General features: G+C 35.7%; 1 protein-coding gene across 2 annotated transcripts in view; it reads right to left on the reverse strand.

Moving 5' to 3' along the window:
- Positions 1-960: 960 nt before the first annotated feature.
- The window catches only part of SEC23A (SEC23 homolog A, COPII coat complex component), a 33,138-nt gene continuing 15,053 nt past the window's right edge, over positions 961-19,045 (reverse strand). For both annotated transcript variants that reach the window (XM_074868338.1, XM_074868339.1), the window contains 11 exons: positions 17,354-17,477; positions 16,132-16,212; positions 14,284-14,373; positions 12,902-13,008; positions 11,748-11,901; positions 10,941-11,018; positions 9,733-9,894; positions 8,156-8,242; positions 6,678-6,833; positions 5,998-6,063; positions 961-2,418 (listed from right to left, as the gene is read on the reverse strand). In XM_074868338.1, the coding sequence (XP_074724439.1) occupies positions 2,329-2,418; positions 5,998-6,063; positions 6,678-6,833; positions 8,156-8,242; positions 9,733-9,894; positions 10,941-11,018; positions 11,748-11,901; positions 12,902-13,008; positions 14,284-14,373; positions 16,132-16,212; positions 17,354-17,477 (1,195 nt within the window). In that variant the 3' untranslated portion in view covers positions 961-2,328. The remainder of the gene's footprint in view (positions 2,419-5,997; positions 6,064-6,677; positions 6,834-8,155; positions 8,243-9,732; positions 9,895-10,940; positions 11,019-11,747; positions 11,902-12,901; positions 13,009-14,283; positions 14,374-16,131; positions 16,213-17,353; positions 17,478-19,045) is intronic.

Here is a 19,045-nt window from a genome sequence, read left to right on the forward strand (position 1 = left end):
CAGATACTAGCAAGGACAGCAAATCGCAACAATTTCTCTTTTTTAAACCACTTTCTCCTGTAGTACAACCCTGCAACACACTGATTTTAAATGTTGATCAATTCTCAGTCATAAAAACCAGCTTACTCCCCCTCTGTGTAGCTTATCTGACCTATGTAAATGTGCAAGAGGCATTAGATCAAGTAGAAGAATGAGATGTTAACAAGTTACCAGGACTGGATGCCCTTCACCCAGGAGTTCTGAAGGAAGCGAGACATCAAAAGGCAGAGGTGCCAGTGAACGTGTGTAACCACCATTACAGACAGGCACTGTGCCAGATGACTGGCAGACTGCTTCCCGTGTCACTCTCATCCACAAAAAGGGCTGCTGAGGGCATCCTGCAAGTTACGGACCGATGCATCTGATCTCTAGCCCTGCTAAGATGGTAGAGACTATAATAAAGAGCAAGACTTACAAGCCTATGGATAGACATGGGCTTCTGAAGGAAAATCCTGTCTCACTAACCACACAGTCTTTGGAAGAGGTGAATAAGCAGGAGGATAAAGGTAACACAACAGACATATCTGGATTTTCCAGAAGTCTCTGACAATATTAAATACTTGAAGTTACAAAAGAAGCTAATACTGCCAGGAGATTGGACAAAAGAACATATTACAAGGTGTAAGCTGGTTAAAGGGTAGAAGGAAAGCACTAAAAACCCCATCCATTATCATGGCTTGTTGACAAATTGATTGATTAGTTTTATTAGCTAAAGCAAAACAAAATCAAGAGGTCTACCGAATTTTTATCTCCTGAACTGCCACTACTATGAATAGTTCAGTATCTGCAAGTTAAAAAAGTTTGATACCAATTATTACATGAATAAAAGTGGTGAAGTTATTCTAAATTTTATCATTACTAAGTTTATTTCCACATTTCATTTCAAGCACCAACAGAAACCAGCACAATAAATACAAAAAGTGAGAGAAACACATGTATTTTATTTGTATTGAGGCAAAAGGAGCTCATCTCATTTAGATCAAAGAAATGAAGAGCAAGTGATTTAATCATGGTTTTGAGAATTTAACAGAAAACAGAAAAAAACCCTCATGCTTATCACACCAGTATTGAATTTCCTGTGTCAAAACCTTCTCTCTTCCTTTAGCCTTGGCACAATTTTTTATTGCGCACAAACACATTTCACATTGTTACTTGTCAAAATGTCTTATTACCTATGTAAACATCTGGTTTATGTGTAAACTTCAACAAGTACATGGGAAAGCCTACTAATTTATCCACCCCCAAAAAAATCAAGTATGAACTAAATATCAAATTAATTACATCATATTCTATATAATACTGTTTCAACAAGAACTAAAGCCTGTTGAATTCATAACAAAAAGGATGCAGAAACAAAAAGCAATGTGCAGTGTCATGCATTAGTGTAATAACATTATAAGGCAATAATAAAAAAGGTAACTATGTAGGGTTTTTTAGAAGTATGCTTGCCAAGACAAAAATCAAGGCTGTACTCAGTTCATTTTGGTAGTGTAGGATTTCTTTTTAGCTCAAGCTAAAAGTGTTAGCTTTTGAGCATATTCATCTGTTACTGCATTTGATAATAGATACCTTCTTCAAAAATACAACATGTGGATTTGAATTTTGTGCAATGACAGATTTTTTTATTTTTCAGTTCAAATTCTTTATGTGGAAATAAAGAAAAATTCTGTTGCCAAAGAATCAAGTAGGGTAAGTGGGAAGAAATATTTGAAATTAAATACTCCTGAAGTGAACAACACACGAACAATAGTATCTCTGCACGAAAGAAAAGTTCTGCAGCCTAAGTCAAAAGACTGAGTTAATACTACTTTTATATGCTTTTTGTTGCTTCTTTGTTCACTTTATGCTCAAATTGAATAAGCAAAAGTAGTCATATGGCAGTCTGGAAAGCCCGACATCGCCAAAGATTTCCTTTATTGTTCAATGTGCCTTTGTAGTGCAGAGCAGAATCAACCTCAACCACTTAAAAAGGAAACTGAAATCACATCTTAAAGTTGTTAGAAATGATCTCAAAGTAATTATAGTATCACAGTAATCAAAATTACTGTTCTTTTTCCTCTAATTATAACTCAATTTAATCTATTATCTGTCATTTTTACAAACTGCAGTTCACATTAAAACATTTGCTGATAACAAAAGCTTTTCTTTGAAAACAACACTGCTTCACATCTAATCAGGCAGCTTGTGCATATCAGAGCATTCTCTCAAGAGAGACATGGAAAAGGGTAAAAGGAGAAAAAGCTGAAATATGGCTACAGTTTATCTGTGCCTTTAATGCACTGCAGAATCTCAGGCAGCACTAGAGACAGCAAGTTTCTTCAGATGATCCATAAATACTTGCAAGCTGACATCATCAGTAAGAATGGGTGCTCCAGACTCCTATAAAATGAAACGGAATAAGGAGAACTGATTATATTCATTGTGAAGAAAAAGCATTTTAAGGTATAATATGTTCCATTAAACAAACACTTTATAAATTTAGAAAGACCTTAGAAGTGTATCATTGCTGAAATCCTCTGACAAAAACCAGCAGACCGTACATTTACATAAATTTTCATATCTTTACATAAATTCAGGCATAAACCACAACTACACTCTCTTCCATATTAATGCATACAGCAATGAGCTGCAGTATAGCAAGATATTTACATCAACCATACAAAACACAAGAGTTTTTCACAGGTGCCAAATACTAACTTACAAATGTTTAAAAGTAAATAAAACTTCCATGACACAGTTCCTGCATTGTTCCTACTTCAGTGGAGCAGACAAAGGTGAGAGGAACAGAAACATGCAAGTGACACAACTAAAAAATCAGTATCTGTCAGTGAAGCTCAGACATATCAAAATGGTGAGAGGAAACAAATCCACTAAGGGTCTGAATTGACACCGAGTGAAGGTCAACTTGCTTTCTCAAGGAAAGCTAGGCCAGTTCTCTCCTAAAGCTCTGTGCCACCTCAGAGAAACACCAAAAACAACATCTGAAGGTCATACCACTGCAAAATCGGATTGCAAAAGATTAAAAAAACCCTTTTGGGTGGATTTTTGAAGTTTACTTTTTGACCTCACAAGTAATTTTCAGAAATCCAAGAAGTTCAAAATGGTCATATTTTAATTACTATTTTTAAACAAATTTACAGTCTAAATAAAACAGCAGTTGGCAACTCTGCAAATATTACACAGAAACTCTCTTAAATCCTTTGAAACCAATCTGCCATTACTTCCATTTGCAGATGTAGGAAGAATTCCTACAAATCTCAACAAATCAACCCTTTCAAAGGTACTAAGCACCCATATCTCCAAAGGAAATCAGAGCTGTCTGAACTCTTACAAATCTTCCAAAACACAGACATGAAAGTGTTAACAAGGATGCTTAGAACTGGTGTCCCTTTTTGTGAACTGGCCAAAACCAGTTCTCAGTTAATGATCAAGGAACAAATGCAGAAGCAGTAAGAGTTCTTAGATCACTACAAATACACTTGACACAATACACAGCCACTCTCAGGGAAGGCCTATTAAATTATCTATAAGCTGATAGTGGCAAGATGAGAATAAAGGATGTTCTACTTCCAAGCCTGCCAAATGCTAAGCCTGAACTCTCTTACTTAAGAAGCCACAAGGGAATTACAAGTAATTTAATTCTGGGGCAGGATATGATTTGCCACCTTGTGTCTCATGCATGGAAGGAGAGTACATCATCCTGTAGGAAATAAACCACCAAAGGAGTGGATAGACCCCTAAGAAAACAGATCCCTCATGATGACTGCTAGTGGTAACCCAGGGTAATTAAAACCAAGGCACAGACTCTATTCCTGAAGCTGAACACTTCATCCAACACATGCACACAGGCAGCTGCTGTCACCACTGCTATCACCAACTGCAGTAGCTTTCCTCTGAAGACTGCGAACCCTTCATTCTAGTAGGTAAGGTAGCAGAATATTTTATTTGCCAGGGAATAAAGTGAAAACCAGCAGGTCATAATGTACAAGTCTGAAAAGTACATGAGAATTATCTTCCATTTTTCACAGGCCACCTTAAGTTGTGTTTTCTGTTCATTCAAAATTTTTATGTAAGGCATACAATTTAATTAACATTGATTTGATAACAGCTAGCTAGGCATTTGGCAAGATTTGTGTCACTGACCTCTTCTTTCATTTCAAATTGCACATTCCCCATAGTTACCAAGACAAAAAAGATTTAAAAAAAAAAAAAAGAGCTGAAAATAAAAAGCATTCTCAAATAAATGTCATGTGAATAAATAAATGTACAATCTGAAAAATTCAACTGCATCTAACTAATCAACATAATAGTGCTGTACGAAAAGTTTAACATTATTTTCTGAAAATGTTTTCTATATTATATAAGGCACCCACCTGCTGAAGTTTTTTTAAAAAAATCTTTACTTACAATATTAAAAACCAAACTATCAATTCATCACCTCCTGAAACATGGTTTCAGTGGTGTGTGGGTGCCCTCTTCAGGTCAATGTGGACTAACTAATTTTTCTGTAGACTTTCAGTTATGCACAAAGTAAAATTACATGAAACAATCCAGGAAGCTCATGAGAAAAACAAGAGCAAAACCACTTCAGTTTAAAATTTTCTACCAACAGTTACATTTCTCATTTGATAATCTGTACTTCGTTCAACCTGCAAATACAGGAGGATATTATTTTGAGCACACACACTGCAATGCCACTGGGTAGATTAACATACCATTTCTTACGTTACCCTAGAAATTAATTCTTTTCACAGCATTAAAAAGGAAAGCTGTCTTTTCTAAGATGTATCAAAGAGTCTCACTTGTCCAGCATGAACAGTTTTTCTTAGAGATCAGTTCACAAATTGTTTTGTATTTGCATTTGTATTTGGAATACTGTTTCATTTGCTTACTAATTAAATGATCAGGAAAAGTTGTCCTGTACTGTTGGAAATGTCAAGACTTCAAAAATTTCCAGGTGATGTTTAGACAAAAACAAGACCTTTCAGACTACAGGATATATGTGTATGTTGAAGGAGGAAATATGATGAATAGAGATGCTAACAGATTGCTGGTTAGGTTATCGATTTTGGAGGCAAGATAGTTGGGTTCAAATCGTGCTGTCCCTGACTCAGTACAAAGTTTTCAAGTATTTTCACTCGAGATCTCAGTCCTCTTCACTGACAGAAGCTTCATTAGAACCAATACGTCCCTATGAAAACGTACCCTGATAAAACTTACCTGACAAAAATCACTGTCATAAAATTGCTAGAGAGCTCTCTCACTCATGACCTGAACACTGTAAGCCCTTTAGCAGAATACTTTAAAAGCACAGTTAATATGTAGCTTCAACTGTCTGATGCCATTACATTTTCATGAGAAAAATGACACTGCATTAGCATTCACCCACAGCAGTGTTACTCTTCCCACTATAAAAGCTGAATGTGGAAGGAGAACATGGAACTGGGATGCAACGTTCAAGAATACAAGCTACTCCAGAAAGTTCAACTTTTGAACTCTTACATAACTTCCCTCCTAAAGACGAGATTTGAAAAACTGACTCCTGGTCACCAGGGCCACAAAAATTCTGGAAAACATCAGTAAACTGGTACTGGGGTACTTCTCAGTTCTTGCTTATAACTAACTTCAAAATTTATTTCCCCTATTGCAAAAAGGTCCCTTAGTCTTTATGTGTTTGTAAGTCCTCTCATTCTAAGGAATCTGAAGGTATCTGTCTACGATGGCTAGACATGCAAGCAGCCTAACAGAAGCTTAAAATAGCAAACCAGATCATATGTGTCTGAAGAAATGAAATCCATTTTTCTTAACTTTTGCAGTTTTGGTGGCATCAGGTCAAAATTCTATTTCTTTTTCAGTTTCAGAAACTGGCATTATTACTTATATGTACACAATGTGCCACTTGATTTCTGAAATAGAGAAAATCATGCATACAAGCTTCATCAGCAGATTCATACTTACCTGTCCCCATGCATACATATTGTTATGAGTCTGAGAGGGATTTACTTTTGAAAGCAGGAAACGAGCCTTGAAAAAACAAAACACAAGCAATAAATTAATTCTCAAATAGAAGGTTCTTGTAGTCAGAAAAAATTACATGTGTATGAAATATGTAATTTCTATTAATTGGAGATAAAAATGTGCACAGATACCTATTCTGAGGAGCAAGTAGCACCTCTATAAATAAAGCCACTCCCTGGATTCTGTAGCTATAATGCAGAACTGCTAACCACTTTTCAAAACAGCAGAAAGTAAGCTTTTGTCTTTTTCTAAGCACTAGCAAAGCAAATGTGAATATCAGTAAGATATCAATAAAAAGTTTCAAAAAAATAATACAAAGAATAATCCTGGTATTGGTCCAGACGCCCTGACTAGTACTACCTTTTTTGTCCTACACACCTCACACAAGGAATCTGAGAGTCCAAGTCAGTATGGTAAAAATAGTAATAAATAACAGGATTCACAAATTAGGCAAAAATCTACTATTAAATCTCTGACTCTGTAAAAGCTTTAAAATTCAAAATGCTCACTTGCAATTACATTCATTTTAGCACAGAAATGCATGTTTACTACCAAAAAAAAAACCTCACAACATTACAACACATCACTTCCTAGATTATATAATATATACTTCACCGTACCTGGCTTCCTCCATGCTCTGTATCAATGTATCTGGGCATTGGAAATCTGGAATGGAGAATTTCTTGGGCATCATCTATTGGAGCTTGTAGCAAGTGGTGAAAATTCTCATATTCTGGCATATCTTGGTAACCTGATTTACGCCACTGAGCTATGGTCTGGGGATAGGGGGAAGAAAGAAGTTTAGAACTGATTCATCAATTTTTCTCAGAAGATACACAGGGCTCTTCAAAGGAGAATGTGCCATTGCAGGCCTCTTTTCTATCACTCACCCCTCTCTGCCCTATAGTACGCAAGTTCATTTTTAAAAGCCAAGATGTCCAAGTAACATGCCATGATTTTTTTTTTAAACTGTAACAATTTGTGGTCCACCTGTATTTCCTTTTTTTGTCATCATTTGTATGCCAAATGTTCATGATTGTCAAGGATGCTATTTACAGTTCTCTAATATGCATGTCTATGACACATAAGAAATAAAGATTGGCAACTGTATTAAGCCAAGGCTCTCATTCCTGGCTCCTGCCTGAGCTCCACTATGGCCATGCCTGTACCTGGCCTCGTACCCCGCTCATCTGGACCCCCACCTGGGGACTTGACTTCCTGGCTTGAACTCGGACCTGCCTCATCCCCATCGACTTGTCTGGTGATCCGGACTGAAGGCTGAGCCTGGCTACTGTCTGTAAACTGCTCTGCTTGCCTTGCTCAGGCACTGTGGGGCCAGATCCTCACTGGTGAGGCATCTGCCTGCCTTGCAGTGATGCTCAGCTCCCTGTTCCCCTTCCCTCAGAGAGCAGCCTGCCCCTGCTGCTTCCTGACAGCATCTTACAAAAATATAGAGAACATTTTTCTACTTAAGAAGTGTTAAAGTTTAGTATCTATTTTTAAAAATGCAGCTATGAGAACATGATCCAGAACAGTATTTCTCAAACTCTCAGCTGTGAACCATTTACAGTTGCAAAGCAGTAAAAAGCAGCAGCTCAATTCTTCCAGGGAAGCAAAGCACTAGCAAGTCACAAGCATTTATATTTATATTACTAGTGAATGCCTATCTACCTAACTGCCAGGAGCAGTTTCGTTCCTCCAGAACAGTGCAGATGAAGGGTGACTATAAAACGTGGTGTTGACTCACTATCCCTGAAGAACTAATTTAGAGGTCTAAAATAAATGAGTGAAAAGCGGGAAGGGTGAGCAGGGAATAACACCCTCAAAAGTTGGAAAAATACTGATCTAAAACAAATAATCTGCATATTGAAGCTAATGCATCTTAAACCCATCATAACAAACAGGGCCAAAAGATCAAGTAATGTCAAGTATCTGTGTATAGGCATGTTAGAATTACTAGAAACATGTATTAGGAGTCTGGTATCAGCCATGCAGATGAGAGATCATGCACTGGAGAGCGTTAGAGCTGGGGCTTGACTTTCATAATGTTGCACTCCTACAGAAAAAGAATGTTTATGTAAGAAATGACAAATCTTACCTCTCCATGATAAATAAGGATCTGGAAAAAGGTGTCCATAAGGAGAATGCGATCTGGTAAAATGCTGCTGCTATCCAGAAGAACAGGCTAAGATTTAAAAATAAATTAAAAATTACCAATCGATGCAGAATTGAGCAATCAGATGGTATTACCAGCTTTTTGAATCAGCCACTGAACCTTAGGAACTTTTTCGATCTCTTACTAGAGCTACAGATTTGCTTGTTTTCATGTTATACATCTGCAACCCACACAATCTCACTCTAAAGCTATCTAGCCTGATTCTGAATATATAACTTCGTAAAAGTAACAAGAATGTATTTAAGAGCCGAAACCTCTTTCATTATTATGCACTTTTCTAGTACTTCAAGTATCTCCATGTTTACCTATACAATGCCATTAATTTGATGATATTTCAATGTATAAAGATTCAGTAGATATTCAAGTATAAGATGTGGGGGTTGTGGGTTATTTGGGTTTTTTTAGTCTTGTCCTTGCAGCTATTATTACTGTGCATATATATCCACCAATTATGTATACAGTAAATGTTCATGATTTATGGAATCTAATTTAAGGTTTTAATTCACCTTTTTAAGGGCAGTGATACTCTACTGGCACTATGTGATTTAACTGAATGAGTACCATATGATTTAATTGGCTCAATCTTATTAGGAATTAAAAAAAATATTATTCCTCATTCTACATTGAAGTGTCAGCTCCCCCTTGATCATACTTCTCCTCTGCATCACCCATGTGACTAACTGTTATTCACACATGGGAGAATGATCTTACACCTGGGAGTAGCTCCCCACAAACCACCTCATTACTTTAATTTAAACTCCACTTTTAAGTCTTTATTTACATCCCCATGACATAGTAAAAAAAAAAAAAAAAAATCCTAACGAAAGTTAGAATTCCAACCTGCCAAGATCCTTGCCTACTATGTTTGCTTTCACTGTCTTACCATTTCCTCGCTCTCTCCTATCTATCAGACTACTTTTGCTGTCTTGTATCTTAAACTTCTTTCACAAGCTTCTTGGAAGATCATCCTTTTGTTTTACGTTTACACAGACTGTGCCAAGATAAGGTCAGCTGGAAGGTTCTGTACCGAATCTATACATAATGGTAACCACATCAAAATTAGAAGCTTTGGATGCGGGTGTTAAGATAGAGGGAATTTCGTACATTTCAAAAAAAACCCGACTTTTCTTTCAAACTCTACAGAAAAAGTATATTTTGAAACAAAAACATTTTTGCTGACGTTTACATACTGGCACCATAAAAACAAAAGCTAAACTCCTATAGCACTCAAAAACAAAAAAGTCCATTCCTTAGTTTAAAACATCATCTCTTCACTGTGAAGAGTGGCACACAAAAAGTGACTTTTATTTTCAAGACTATGCTACTTCAGAATTCTGAGATATGCCTTGTTCACAGTATGTTCTACGTTACATTAAGGGTTTTTTTCTCATGCAATAAATTAAAACAACACATTTTATAATGTATAACAGTGAGGTCAACAATCATCTCTCTTGAAACAGCGCATTTTAACTCACTATTATGTTTACATATAATGATACCTCTGGAGGTCCATTGAAAGAGTAGGCATAAAGAATCGGCTGAACCATTATAAGCGACTGGGTTAGATCTTGACGCATAAAATGATGACGATAGTATGAGCTCTCATCTGGACTGTTGTTAAAAACTTGTAAGAAAGGAGATCTTCTCAAGTGAAACATAAACTGCAAAACAAAAACCATTTGTATGAACTTTCACAGATAAAAAGGGAGTTGTACAAGGAGAGAAATGTTTTCCACAAACTACACAAGACCAATGCCACAACAAAACTGAACTCCAAGCTCTTTTAATATTTCTAACTTGTATATGGACCTCTTACTCTCATGAGAGTAAGACAGAGAGATCAGAATGGATAAACCTACAAAGCAGCTTTGATTTAAGAGAAAAGTTTAATATTTCTTCTTCTCCAGTACTAACTGATAAATAGTATGACTGAATTTTGTCAAGCCTTTCCTTTACTGTAAGTTCTATGTTCCTATGAGGGAGGCTGCTGTGCTTGAACACACAAGGTAAGTTATAGCATGTGAACAGAAAAAAGAGCATAACCACAGCAAAGTTGAACTCCGTCAGTAAAATGGAAAAAGCAAATCCTTTCATTTCTGAATCAATCTCTCCACAACACTTAAGACAGATTGGTAGATAACTCAAACAGAAATATCATGGAAGTTTATGAAGAGTCCAAAAGCAACGTTCCTGGAGCTATCAAATGAAGGAATTTATCAGAATGTATTATTAGCAAAGAAACTTTTCAAAGTTTAATACAGTCAAGCTCAAGTTCGCTTCACCATGGAAATGTTTCTTTTCACCATGGAAATGTTTCTTTTCAGGTCAGTATTATAATCATACAGGAAAGAAAGAACAAAGCAAAACTACATCTTTCCTCATGTTCTCTGAATTTCTTCATTAAAACGGCCCTTAAGAAAAAGTGTCACTATCTGAGTTACAAACTCAGGTAAGATGAGGATTCCATTATAGAAGAAACAAAAAATAAGGAAGTTTCGCTGTAAGGACAGAGGGAAAAAGGGGACACAGCAGCACAGATAACAGAAATTATTTGCCTAATATCACATGCCAGACAGTAGCTGAGGGCAGGGGGTCTTTTCAATCTGGTATCCAGGGTAAAGCCTTATTTTACTCTGTGCCACAGTGCCTCTTCCTTCACTAAACATTCTCTCTTTATCCCTTATAGACACACTTTCCTTCTACTCACCTGTGGGTAAAGAGAAAAGGTTTCTGAAAATCTGAAAGAGCTTGGATCATCTTTGTGATATTCTCCAAATTTCTGACACTGGAGTAAAAGAAAAATTTATCTACATTAAGAAACATATTTGCTTGGTCATGCCATTACTGTAAATTTCTTTTGTTTTGAATAGACACACGACTTGAGGTGCTTACAGCTTTGTAAGCAAAAAGAAACCTAGCAAAAATACTGACATAAGTTCTTTTCTTAACAAGCAGTGATTTCCTTGTGTATGAGGCTCTAATGGCTTTTTGGGGGTTTTTTCCTCTAAAATTGCTAAGCATAGTTAAGATGATTAAACAGCCCTGGAGAACATGTTTAAAGTTAAATTATTAATAACTACTTACTTACAAGTAAGAAATCAAAAAAAAACAGAAAATTGAACTTTTGAAAATAAAGAAATTCCATATGGTTTTCTAGATACTTTGACTTTTTTTTTTTGCTAAAATATTTCATCTACAATATTATAGGCAGCAGAAAGTAGAGAAAGTTTTAATTTCTGCTAATCTCATGCTAGAATTTCTCTGAATTGCTGGCAATTACCAACTGCCGAGGACTGAAGAAACATTAATAAACTAAGAACCTATCTGCTCTTTTTTCCACTTAAAATAGAAAGTCTTAGTTAATTCGGCATACCCACTTGTGGAAATTAAGCATTCGGTTCATTTTTTGTTTTGTTTTATTTTTAAAAAAACAATCACTGAACACTAGTCATTTAAGAATGATATGTCTGAAGACAAGAAACGAATCCAACTCTTTTAATATAGTCCTTTTTACCAGTCGTATAAGTTGTCTGTCCAGCCACCTAAGCACATCAGGCCCCTCTTCTGTCTCTGCCCTGTACACTGCCAACCTAGCCATGAGAATTGCAGCAGCTTCCTGGTCAAAAGATGCAGCAATGTTTTGAATCTGTGTCTGTGCATCTGCCCAGCTGCAAAAGAAAAAGACAAGTATTTGCATTACAGTGAAAGGAAAGATGTGCAACCTCAAAATATCCAAGATTAAGGCAAAGAAAGCAGTGTTAGCAGTTTAACAAACTGATGCTGGAGCTTCAAAAATCTACTGGGTGTTAATGAGCAGCCCCTCAGTTAACCATTCTTTAATTAGAAATGTCCCTTATTTCTACAGATGCCATGCAACCAGTGAAATAAAATAGTAGAAAAGTTACTATATTAAAAAAATATTAATTATGAAAGGTAAGTTACAGAAAACACTGTCCATGAAGCTAATCACACATTCCTACACTAGCAGTTTTCCTGTGCACCTTGCTTGTTCTTTTCAGTTTACAACGCGAATTATTAATCTGTCCTTTTATCATTCACCAAGATTTTATTAATATAACTAATGCAAGTTAACAAAATATTCATATCAACAATAAGGGCAATGCTTTTTTTTGATAAACTGAATTTTCCATCAAATTAACCAACCAATAATCTCCTTCAGTTTAAAGGAAATGTCATTGCACATTGAAAAATGCCTGCATAATATCAAACATCACTTTCTAAAATGGCGACGTAAACTGAATCAAGGAAGCTGCAGCTAAAGGCTATACATGGAAGAACAGGTATTTACACCCCCCTGAACCGCAGCTAGCACTCTCAAGTTAAGTTACGAAGCGATCTTTGACATTCCCTAAGTCCAACCATCTCCTCAGTTTAGGCCACAGAACTTCACTCAAAGCTTACTCTTCACCTAAAATCACTTGGGTTATTTCAGAGCACTCCCATAACATCATTATACAGCCACTGCAACCTCTCAGAGAAGCAGCAGCCCACAGAACTTTGAGGGAACTGTCTCAAAGGTATGATCATGCCTTCACTGCCTGTGGCACTGCATATCCCACAACAATAAACTGGTTACAAAATCTGAAGATTAAAAGACAAATATATATCCTGCTTTTTCAAAAACGATTCATCACAAGTAAAACATACTTTCTGGCAACCGTAGTCACTCTGATACGTCTCTGTCCACTGGAATGCTGGTACTGAGTCACAAACTGGATTGCACCACGTCCTCCTTGAGGAATGGGAGCATTGTGCTAAGAACAGGAGGAAAAAAAACTAAATGGAGGGAAATCTCAGGATTTGAACACATATAAACGAATTACTAGAAAATGATAGAATTCTTTGCAATAGGCAGCTCAAGTTATATAAACGCATTGTCTGTTGCTTTTATTATGTTGAGTACCTTTACTAAACATGGCTAATGACCTTGGAGATTGTTAAGGGATGTTAAGAGCAGTTGCTGCCTCCACCAGATACCCTTGAAGCAACCAATGCTCTCTCCATCCACATACACTTACAGAGACAATACTTTCAAAGGGGCTCTGTTTCAATTGTTCGTTTCATTAGATTCTATTTGAACATCATGTGGTTCACTAGAATTACAGGGCAACAAAACTGATACTACTCTAAAATGTTGATTAACGAATCCCAGAAAGTGCCATCGAAATGGAAAGATTAGAATCCAGGTGTAAACTGAAATTTCAAAACTCTGGTCAGTAGAAATACAGGTTTATACGCTGCTGACAAGGTAATTCCAAGAGAAGGACAGTTGAAATCAACTATTATACATCATGACCAGACCAGTTTTAGAGCTACTAATAAAATGAGACCAAAACAAATACGCAAAAAGTAAAATGAAAAATGGCTAAGGCAAGTTCAAGTTTTCAAACTTTTGCATAGGTTATAAAGTATGCAATATAGCATACTAAATATATTAAAAACTATAGTCAGCTCAAATAGTTCCTGGGCTTCAAATATATGGAAGAAGGGAAAGTACTAGAAGGAAGTAGCACATTTGTATATCATGTTTTTATCCTCTTTCCTAGTACACCCTCAGGGAGACAGGAAACCAGGCTATATGCCCTTGACACATTTCAATGAAGCCAAGCTTTACTTGCAAATACTGAGCAATTAAAGCATAAATTAAAATGTAACATTACGGAGTAATTACCTTGTAACTAAAACATCAGAGAAATACTGAAAGCACGTTTAAATATACCGATTGCAGTATTTCCATATATTGCCACTGAAATACATTTTAATAAGTAACACTCTGAAAAGAAAAACTAGACTTAAACTATGAACTGTATCCAAAATGTGTAAAGCGTTTTGGTTCTCATTATCATATTCAAGAAGATTAACTCATCATTAAGCTGTTAGTGTCCATCTCAACTTTGACAACACAAAATGGCAACATCGTTTGTATCCCTCCTACTGTGCTTGAGGGAACCACACAAAAATACAGGCTTCAGCAGTCACATAAAATAAAATTACTGTGTTTAGTAGACAAGTACTCAAATCTTTATTACCTGGTTGACCACCTCAAAGTACAGTGCAAGCGTTGTAGTAGGATTAAGTCCACAAATCTTCCACTGACAAGTACCTCCTGTTCCAATCTCCTGTAGAAAGATTTTATAATACTTTTACAAACCAGAAGTATTATGTTGTTTGTGAAGTACATCTGGCCATTACAGGCAATTGTTTACAACTACTCTGTCACAAGTTTTCTCCCTGCTCGCTCTGTCAGCTTCTCAAACACTCTTGCAAAACAACTGCAATGCTGGATGCAGGAATAATAAAAAAAGGAGATGGTTGAAAAAGATTAAAGCATTAGAAAGACAAGGACATGTCATTAGAAAAATGGAAAAACCAAGTCAAAAATAGGAAAAAGTACTAGACTTTGCTTAAACAGTCCCAAGAGAAGAGGTAAGAAGCACATGTAAGTGGAATGACTCTTCTAAGGCACACCAGTAAAACTTCAAGTAGATGGCTTACATAGTCTATGGTGTGTACTTTACATAGTCTCTAGTAACTAACAAGGTAACTGTACAGAGATAGTGATGAATTTCAAGCGACAATTCCTTTTAGTCATCCAAACAACATAAACACCCAGTAAAACCAGTTAAAATAATCAGTCATCCATAGTGGATCCAGTGAAACCAAAACAAACATTCAAGGAAAATTATACTGGCAATATTGTCTCTGTGCTTGTATTCACTGTTAAAAGCATTATTGCTAGAATAATTTTCCAGTTACCACTTTAAACAAGCTGCATTCATCTACATTTTATTCATATGTTTAACCTGAAAAATTTTAATTCAGATAATTTCAACAAAAAGGTTTTTGAAATAGAAATTAATCATGATGCAATCACAAGGCAACGGACATGAATTCACAATTAAATCTGCTATTACCTCCTATGACTTAGATATGTAGCTTAAATAAGGAGATGTCCGTTTTAACTGGGTTTTGGGTTTTTAACTTTTATTGTAATATATGCAGTCCTTCAAGTGATGAAATAAGAAAATCTGTACCAGATCACTAAGAAAAAAAAAGAATGTTGATTATATTGAGATTTTTAGTTCAAGATGCAATCATAAATACAAGGAAAAATTAGACATGAAAAATGCTTGATTAAAGGCGGCCATTTGTAAGCATTTTCATAGTGGAAAGTGCTCCATTATGCAGATTGTCAGGAACGGAAGTAAGACTTTTCAAATATAAGACATTTTGGTTACTTGCAGCATTTTTTTCTGATTAGTAATCAAATGCAAAATTAAGCTATAATAATATTATTTGGTAAGAAAATTAATGATAATTTAAGTCTGATGTAATTTAATGGAGTTACTTCAGGAGCCTGTAGTAGTTGCGTATTCTAATCAATTAATTAAATGTGCATTTGGTGAAACAGCTACAGAAATGGGAAGAGCGGGTCACAAGATAAAGGGGATGTTTCCATGTCTTGTGTCCTCCTGTTCTCTCAGTCTTTCTAAACAAAGTATTTTTATGGTTCTCTTTGGATAAAAGGACATAGCTCTGATTTTAATAATAAGGCACGCTAACTGACTTTCTACTTGGTTTCTGCTACGCCAGCATATAACTTCTCTGTAATAATTTTACAGCAACCACTCAGCAGACAAACCTAAACAAGTAACAAGGGATCTGCAACGTCTAATACAACTTGAATCTAATCTATCAGTGAACAGGAGCTTACCTAAAAAAACAGCCCTTGCACGTATTTAATTTAAAATTGGTAAAAAGTGAACACTATTTGTTCCATTTATAGAAAAGTTTCAGCCTCTCTTCAAATCCAGAAATCCTAAACCTTATTTTTTCCACAGTAGGATATTACTTTCATTTTCAGCAAGTTTACTTACATTTTCTGAGACGCAAGGTCCTTTAGAGTTGAGAGAGACACAGGGTCCAATTGCTCCAGAAATCTTTACTTCTCTTGAAGTCTTCGTATTTAGAAGAAAAACATACATTAGTATGCTACAGTAAGAAGAATTCAGTCTTATTTTATCATTAGCTAACGATAACATTAATGTATAGTAGACTCTTGATACCTTTAGGAAAGGTTATACATGTAATAATGCTTGACACATTTACACAAACTTTTCATATGCTCACCTTCTATACTTAATTACATATGTTTGCTGTACCAATTAGTACATCTGAAACAATACCACGAATATAAACTAAAACATGGAAAAAAGCGGATGTTCTTTATAAACCTGAGAGCCTAGAAAGTATACTGGATAACATCTATTTTCTAGCAAAGTAATTAAAATATTTACAAGATGTGATTAAAACCGAAGACTGGTAAGATAAGATTATGCCCCACAATGAATTTATACTCTATCTCCTAAACATATTTAGCTAAATGCAAAATCCACTTATTTACATTCTTCCAATGTCACTTTCCTGTTTGAAGTGATTTGTACACCCATCTAGAACTGGGGAACCCTTTTTGCATTTTCCACAATCTTCCAACAAAATTCACAAGAATATGTACGTGAAAAAAAGAGGATTCAATTATTTGTCCTAGTAGTAAAACTTAAACAGAATTTTACTGAATAAGAAAATAGCCCCATATTCTTCTATAAGGCAGGACTGTGATACTGTGCAAGAAACATCATGGAAGACAGTACAGCACGTTCAACTCTAAGCTTCCCACAAGAGTGAAGGTGAAAATAAACATTGTTAAAGCGCCAGAGCGGAATTTGATAATGATGGAAAATGAAAGGAAAGCTGTCCTGGATTACGTGGAGAACCTGGACCTAAAACCAAGAAACACTCACTACTGATACCAAAGTCTACACACACAGAATTGAGAGTTTCTAACATTTTTTTTAGTTTAGTCTCCCTTCTAGCTGTCACTGAATGCAGGGTAAGAAGGAATTAAAATAATACCTAACTCACATTTACAGAATCACAGAACTTCAAAAAGATAGTTAGGCAGTAACAGCTATGTCCAAGCCAAACCTAACACATCTGTTTACCATGTTCCTCAAAATTCCTTAAAGGACAAAGATTCCACAGTTTCATAGCCATCCTGTTCCAGTGTTTCACTAACACACTGCATTTCTGTATTCTTACCTTTATTTCTAATGTGCCGCCAAACCCCATCTTAAATTGTCCTTGCATATCTTTTGTGAATACTCTCTGAAAGGTCTGTTTGAATAAAGATGTATTGAAAGAGTCTCCCATTACCATGTAGCCTCTAGACAACAACAAAACAAACAAACAAAACCCTCACGTTAAAATAGATTACTTATTATGCAATAATTCAGCACATGGGCTTTATATAGCTTATTTCTATTAAAGACTAGAACTAAAGACAGTTCATTGTGAGGCACATTTTTGCCTTCTGAAAATAGACTATCATTAAATCAGTGTTTTGCTACAATGTTAGGGATGAAATTTTTAAGTGAGCTTCTTGCCCAATGGCATCTTAAAGTCATTGTGATTATAATATATAACCAAATCTTTCATTGGGAAAATACTATACTGGACTTCAACACTATGAATGTCTTGTAATCTTGTCATGCAAAGTCAGTTTACTTCTAATATTCAATATTTCAAACTTATTTCCACACCATTTTATTTTGTGTAGTTCACTCATCATCTCATGCTTAAATCTATGCTCAAGAAGGACAATTTATTTCTATGCTTAGCAGTATTCTGTGGATGTAACTGCAACAGCTGCTGCTTATCATGAAATATCATACACTGCATTTAGGAAATAGTAATAGGAGATACTATCTTATTCATCAAAAAATATTAATTAAATCATATTAGTAAAATACGTTAATAGGTCAAACATTACATCCAAAAGAAGTGATATAAGTTTTCAGGTGGATACTCAAAGACAGAAGAAAATAGACATGGGCAGATTCAGAAATTCCTCCCTGCGGGCAGGATGTAACCAAACAGAAAACAGGAAGAGCTGTAGAGGAAATAGACAAACTATACATTAAGGCTAGTTTTGCTGGAAGAGCAGAAACAGGGTAAGGTGAGTCACAAGAGCAGACGGAAAGAGAAAAATTACACTGTAGTACACAGAAAAATACAGCTTGAGTTTGATGCAAAAAAGGAATAGGAGTTAAGATGTGCACGTAAAGTCATAAACTTAAAGATCCTGAGCAGTGAAAACTCCCAAGCTAAGGCTATACACACAGCTCTGAAAAGAAGCAGTCCAGCAGCGATTAGCATGGCCAAGCTGGCTTGAAACTCAGTGGTATATGTTCACCACAACCTGCCGCTGCATCTCTCATTCTTCTTGGTATGCCTAAGTATGTGATATGTGCTTAGGATCCTCTGTCATATGAAAATATTGACAGGCAACTAAGAAGGCCCATTACCCACAGATATACCAATTATTAAACTGATAAGCAAAGATGCTTCATTTAATTTTACTTGCAGTTTGTATTGACAAAGCTAACAGTAACAAGCAAGAAAAATGAGCCTTGCAAAAGAATCCAGACTGAATACAGAAGTCTAAACTAAAAAATAGTATGTAAAGCAGGTGGCTATACTAGCAAAGATGAAATACTATGAGAGTAGAAAAAAAACTTTCGGAAAGATAAAGAAAGAAGTCTTTGAAATAATACAGAAGAACTGGCAAGATTTACAAAATGAACAAGGTATTTAAAAGGCAAGTAAGAGTCAAAAGCCATCCCAGACTACAGATCTGCATAACAGAAAGGGTGCAGGTGTCATCCAGTGACAGAAAATAGGGGAGTGGTTTCATGAGGAAGACTAGAACTTGCTTTGATCATATTGAAGTGA

This window comes from Strix uralensis, chromosome 4, assembly GCF_047716275.1.
Source record: "Strix uralensis isolate ZFMK-TIS-50842 chromosome 4, bStrUra1, whole genome shotgun sequence".
NCBI classification, from domain to species: domain Eukaryota; kingdom Metazoa; phylum Chordata; class Aves; order Strigiformes; family Strigidae; genus Strix; species Strix uralensis.